This window comes from Triticum aestivum, chromosome 7A (genome assembly GCF_018294505.1).
Source record: "Triticum aestivum cultivar Chinese Spring chromosome 7A, IWGSC CS RefSeq v2.1, whole genome shotgun sequence".
In the NCBI taxonomy this organism is placed as follows: Eukaryota; Viridiplantae; Streptophyta; class Magnoliopsida; order Poales; family Poaceae; genus Triticum; species Triticum aestivum.
Window position 1 is genome coordinate 1384543 of NC_057812.1, and position 6238 is coordinate 1390780.

Consider the following 6238-nt stretch of genomic DNA (forward strand, 5'->3'; position numbering starts at 1 on the left):
TCCATACCGAGCAAAAAATGCTAGCCGCCGATCGGGCCCAGATCGAGTAAAGTCGGCAGGATCTAAGTAATTTCACGGGAGTTGGTTCTAGCGTGTTGGTAGCAACCTAATCACCTTCTCGATTTTTCGAGAGAGGTCTCTAGTCCGAGTGTTTGTTCTTTCAACTTTGTATTTTTTTTCAGAATACAAAAGTGCAAAACGCAAAAATAAAAAGATCCAGAAGTCGAACCCGAGACGTCACGGGCCGTGCAGAGACAAAGTCCCACTGAGCTGGTAGGCACGATAGATACCGCGTAGAGACAAAGTTCCATTGAGCTGGCAGACACGACACAGACCGCGCGGAGACGGAAGCAAGATAGACACGACAGCGGCGGCACCTCTGAGCCGAGTTGGCACATTTACGACCCACGCGCCCCACCGACGCCGAAAAGGGTCACGCACACGTTTTCTCCCACCCGGCCGTGTTCTCGGCCAGATACAGACCGAAAAAACAAAGAATAAGGACAATGCCATACCAACCATATAACATAGCACAAAAACTAGGTCATGCGTATCCTTTTGAAAAGGTGAGGAGCAATTGTGGTAGGAAACACAAAGGAAAAATTGCATGGCATTGATGGGAAGATTAGGATAAAGATGGAGACTTTGGGCATGAAGGAAGGAAGGAAGGGAGGGGCATTTTGGTCATTTGGAAAGAGCAGAGGAAAAAGAATAAACAAACGTCTCCTCTCCTTCCTCCATCTCCCTCGCTCCGTCTCCTCCATCTCGATCCATCCATCCAAACCCTAGCCGATCCATCCATCCATCCCCGGCCGCCCCATCCATCCCGCCGCCGATCGGCACCCCCATGACCGCCGCCTCCACCGGCGGCGGCGACGGAGGAGGCGGTGGCGGGGGCGCGTCGTCCCCGGCGGCGCCGCGGGCCATGAAGCGCGAGCTGGCCTTCGCGCTGCAGTCCCTCTCGGAGATCACCGCCTCCCCCGGCCGCACCCGCTCCGGCCGCTCCCTCCTCGCCTCCCCCGCCATCCCCTCCTCGCCCGCCAAGCGGAGGAAGGCCGCCGCCAGATCCGACCCCCCGCCCACCCCGCCCCCGGATCTGGTCTCCCCGCCCACCCCGCCCCTCGACGCCGAGGCGCCCAAGCCCGCCCCCCACCACGCCGCCCCCCTCGATGCTGCCCTCCTGCCGCCCCAGGTAGCTTCGGCCGTCGATGCGGAGGTGCTGCCGCTTTTCGCTGCCACTCACCACGCCGCCGATGGGTTACCCTTGGACGCCCTCGTAGCCACCCAAGATGCTGCCCCGGCGCCGCGCGAGGCAGCCAGCCAAGATGCTCCCCTGGCGCAGCCCTTGGATGCAGAGCTGCTGCCCAAGGTCAGCCACAACGCTTCCGAGGTGTTGCCCGAAGTTAGCCACAACGCTGCCGAGATGCCGCCCTTGGCTGCTGAGGTGCTGCCCGATGTCAGCCACAACACTACAGAGGCGCAGTCCTTGGCTGCCGAGGTGCTGCCTGAAGTCAGCCACAACGCTCCCGAGGCGCCGCCCTTGGCTGCCGAGATGCTGCCCGAGGTCAGCCACAACGCTCCCGAGGCGCCGCCCTTGGCTGCCGAGATGCTGCCCGAGGTCAGCCACAACGCTCCCGAGGCGCCGCCCTTGGCTGCCGAGATGCTGCCGGTGGCCAACCAAGATGCTGCCGCCGAGGCGTCACCCAAGGCCAGCCACTCTGACGACATCGTCATGGTGGACGCCGAGGCGCAGCTCAATGCTCAAGGCGACGCAGACCTCATGGGCCCCTGCGCATTCCCGGCGCCCATGGAGAAGAAGAAGAAGGAAGAGGAGGGGGATGGGTCCAATGCTGCCGTCCCCCCTCAGCACCAAATGGATGCGCATCCTGCTCCTGTAACAGAGGCTGAATCTGCCGGCGAGGCGGCAACACAGGACACGGGAGTCGAGCCCAGCACTGCTGCTGCACATGCAATGCCAGACGCTGAAGAGGGTGCTAGCATGGAATTGGACGCACCTTTGGCTTTGCTTGAGTTCACTGCTGGATCAAGTGGACACAGTGTACTGGACAGTGTGTTGGCTGATACTCCTATGGCCGCCGAGGATGCCACCATGCCTGCTTCCATTGCCATGGATGCTGAGGATGCCGCCACACCAGTTTCCACTGCCAAGACCGTCAAGCCTAAAAGACGCTTCACACGGTCGCTGCTTGGACTGGACAGAGAGACCGCAGCCAGTGAAATTATAGGAGATGTCTCGCTTGATTTGTCTGCAACACCAGGGAGGAGGTTCACAAGGTCACTGCTCAAGCCAAAGGTGGAGGTGCCTCCTGCCAGCAGCCCGGTTGTGCCTGAAGAGCCCGTTGAAAGCACACCAGAGACCCCTCCATCGGTGACCAAGATGGAGATGAAGATGTCCAAGAAAGTTGCCTGCCTCTCAAAGCACCCAGGCAACACCAGAGATTTGCTCAGCACAGGACTGCTCGAGGGAATGCCGGTTATGTACATCATCCCTAATAGCAAGGTATGAGACAATCAGTCATAAGTTTTATCAACAGTTTCTTGTCTGTCAGCACCACTTTACTCTATTTGAGGATTGCACGAGCCTATCACCGCAACTGTATTTTATTAAGCTTCATGATATATTAGGTTAGCCGAGTAATCAGTATTCAGAAAGTTTTTCTGTTCAGCCAATACATGCATGTGTTTGCTTTTGCCGTCTTAAGTCATTTGCTAGACCTTGACAATAGTGAATCCATCTGTGACAGAATGCCAGTAGCTTTGATGATACTTTCTGTTATTTGAGAACTTCCAGGTACTAGTTACAATTAAATGTGTGATAACTTGTTGGAGACCAACAGTCTCATCCTATTTGCCTCAGTTTTCAATGCAACATTTGTAGCTATGCCTTGTTATATTATGATGAAGTAGCAATGAATCCCATATCTTGCTGCTCAAGATGCCTTGTGTAATATATAAATATTATCTCTCTTTTTTAGAGCATGAAATTTTAATGCAGTACAATTAATATGAATGTTGTTTGCAAGTTGCAGAAGCCTGTGCTTAAAGGTGTGATTGCAGGTTGCAATATATGTTGCTTTTGTGTTAAGTGTGATGGCTCCAAGGTTAGTATTTCTTCCCTTCAAAAGGAAAAATAGGTTAGTGCTAACTACTGTATCTGTAAGCCGTTGCAGGACACAAAAATGTTTACGTAATGCTGTTCTCCTTCTGAATTTTACAGGCTATTACTACATATTTCTTTGAACTACATGCTGGAAGCAGCAAAAAACACCCTGCAGAGTACATCTACTTAGCAAATGGTAATAGTTTGCGGGATGTGCTGCGTGCCTGTGAAAGTTCTCCTTTGGATTCTCTAGATAAAACAATCCAGTCCTGCATTGATCCCATGCTTACAAGGACCCGCACGAATTGTCTGAACTGCAACTGTGAGACTTTCATGCTTATGTAATTCAGGGAGTTGTAGTAGTTTCCTTTGGTGCCTTTGCTTATGTCTCCTAATGTTGCAGGTGAGCTACCTTCACAAACGGAAGAACAGTTTCTGTGCCATCAGTGTTGCCCAGAGTCGAACCAACCTCAAGATCCTACTTCTCCGTTGGCATACAGCAAGAGCAGTTCCAGGTGTGCAATTTAATAAGCATAATAATGTGCTAGATGTGCTCTTATGTCTAATTAACTAGAGACCAAGAGCTATTATTTACACTGTTCTATCATAAGGAAATAAACTGTAATGGCTGCATAATTTGTTCAGGAGCTATTACTTTACACCCTGCTGTTGTTATAAGAAAATAAGTTGTCTGTATCGCTATCTGACAATACTTTTGACTTCTATTTCGAACTTATGTTTTATTTACAAATGACATTCCTTTCCATGTTTTGTTTTGGGGTGCCATAGTCTGACTCCAAGTTCCAAGGAATCTTTGTTGAAGAGGATGTCGGCAAGCAAAGGCGCAAGTACCGGAAAAGTAACAACAAAGTCGGTACTTCTAGTTCTGTTAGTTATCCCTTCTAGTTTCTCACTATTGAGCACTTAACTCACTGGTCCCTGCTTGACAAATTTTCAGGGATACGGGGCTACACAAACTGGTATTCAAGGTTTTGCTTGACGGTACTGAAGTAACCTACTATGTTGATGGGCAGGTTTGGAGCAAGATCTATTATTTCCTTATTTTCTTTAACCACACCCTGTGTTTTTTGTTGTTGTTGATAATTTGCACTTGCACCGTGTAGAAAATAATCGATGGATACATCAAGGATCAAAGAATCTACTGTAACCATTGCAACAAAGTGGTGCGGCCCCTTTCTCGTCAAAGCTATTTTTTACTGCGTATTCATTTTTTTCCCTGTGAATTGACCTTTTATGAGGAATATCCAGGTCAGCCCCTCAGCGTTCGAAGCTCATGCGGGTGAGGGATCAAGACGCAAACCGTAAGTCGGCTGCATCCTCTTTTTAGCTTATTATACCAACCTGCACTTGTCTGCTTGCTCTTATTTATCACATTGCTATCAGGTATGACAACATCTATACGTCAAATGGGGTATCCCTGCATGAGCTGTCGATGAGAATATCAAAAGACATGCAATTGTCGGAACGTGAAACTGATGATCTGTGCAGAGAATGTGGTCTAGGAGGGGATATTTTCCCTTGCAAAATGTGTCCAAGGTCATTTCACCCAGGTAGAGCCTTCCTCCATCTTCCTAAAACTAACGGTCAATAATGCGCTAAGAGTGATATTTTTCAGTTATTCCCTCATAAATTATCAACTCAACCAATCTAATATGGATCTGCTTACTTACAATCTGTAGCTTGCGTTGGGCTGCCTGGAGTTCCCTTGGAGGAGTGGTTTTGTGATAACTGCACCATCCTCGTTCAGAAAGAAAAGGCTTTAGCAGCAAATAAGAATGCCAAGGCTGCTGGGAGGCAGGCCGGAGTCGATTCCATTGAGCAGATTTTGAAGAGGGCTATTAGAATCGTCCCAATCTGTGATGACCTTGGAGGATGCGCCTTATGCAAGTGAGTACTATTTGTCCTAAAATGTTGCTAGCTATGCTGTCACTTCCTTTCCTTATTTTTTTGACTACTTTGTATTCTTGTAATAATCTTTCCGGCAAATCTTCTTGGTGCAGGAAAAAGGATTTTAACAATTCAGTATTTGATGAGCGCACTGTGATACTCTGTGATCAAGTATGCCTTCTGCATTTCTAGAAATTGCATCTTGATCGTTACTGCTTAAATTCAACTTATGATCCTGATATTAAGACACATTTTTCTTCCATCTTTTTTCTGTGCTGTTCAGTGCGAGAAAGAGTACCATGTAGGATGTTTGAGGAGCGAATGGCAGGTCGACCTGAAGGTTAGCACTTAAAAACTTCATCTCCACATTTAAGTTTTTATGTGCATGATATATTCGCATGAAAAGAACAGTGCTGACATCTTTGGTGGAAGATAACACAGTTAGCTTGTTTATGCTCTGCAGGAATTACCAGAAGGGGAGTGGTTCTGTTGTGATAGTTGCTCTGAGATACGCTCCTCTTTGGACAAGATGATTTCTGAAGGAGCTCAGCCTTTGTCGGAGTCAGACCTTGATATCATAAGGAAGAAGCACGAGTCAAAAGGTTTGATCATGGACACCAATACAGAGATCAGATGGCAATTGGTTGCTGGTAGAAGTGCCACTGAAGATGGCAACTCATTGCTTTCTTCTGCTGTCCCAGTTATTCATGTATGCGCTGCATTTTTTTAATCTTGTATGCTGCATTTTGTTCCGCCTCTTACCTCACTATTTTATACTGACTGGTTCACTTGTCTGGTTGTTTTCTCCTTGCAGCAATCTTTTGATCCAATCATCGAAGCCCATACTGGTAGGGATCTAATTCCTGAGATGGTCCACGGGTAAGAGAAGATAACCGTTTCCCGAGAGTGGCGTTTTGGCTCCTAGGTGCATATGCACCCATTGTCGAAATCCAAATTCCTAGAAGTTGAAAAATTCGAAACAAAAATCCCGCGTGTATATCCGGACATTTTATGTGCGTTCACAAGGTTTCGGTGAAAAACGACGTTTTTTGTGGCTTGTGTAAAAAAGACAATTTCTGATGCTTCATTCTAACTATTCACGAGGCATTTCTTTATCTTTTTTACACAAGCCACAAAAAACGTCGTTTTTCACTGAAACCTTGTGAACGCACATAAAATGTCCGGATATACACGCGGGATTTTTGTTTC

At 48.2% G+C, this 6238-nt stretch overlaps 1 protein-coding gene across 1 annotated transcript in view; it reads left to right on the forward strand.

Annotated features, from left to right (window-relative positions):
- Positions 1-725: 725 nt before the first annotated feature.
- The window catches only part of LOC123149556 (uncharacterized), a 7330-nt gene continuing 1817 nt past the window's right edge, over positions 726-6238 (forward strand). The window contains exons 1-14 of the mRNA XM_044569236.1: positions 726-2521; positions 3051-3122; positions 3239-3443; positions 3525-3636; positions 3911-3991; positions 4080-4155; positions 4246-4305; positions 4391-4443; positions 4526-4692; positions 4822-5029; positions 5143-5200; positions 5313-5369; positions 5493-5738; positions 5844-5908. Of these exons, the coding sequence (XP_044425171.1) occupies positions 848-2521; positions 3051-3122; positions 3239-3443; positions 3525-3636; positions 3911-3991; positions 4080-4155; positions 4246-4305; positions 4391-4443; positions 4526-4692; positions 4822-5029; positions 5143-5200; positions 5313-5369; positions 5493-5738; positions 5844-5908 (3134 nt within the window). The 5' untranslated portion in view covers positions 726-847. The remainder of the gene's footprint in view (positions 2522-3050; positions 3123-3238; positions 3444-3524; positions 3637-3910; positions 3992-4079; positions 4156-4245; positions 4306-4390; positions 4444-4525; positions 4693-4821; positions 5030-5142; positions 5201-5312; positions 5370-5492; positions 5739-5843; positions 5909-6238) is intronic.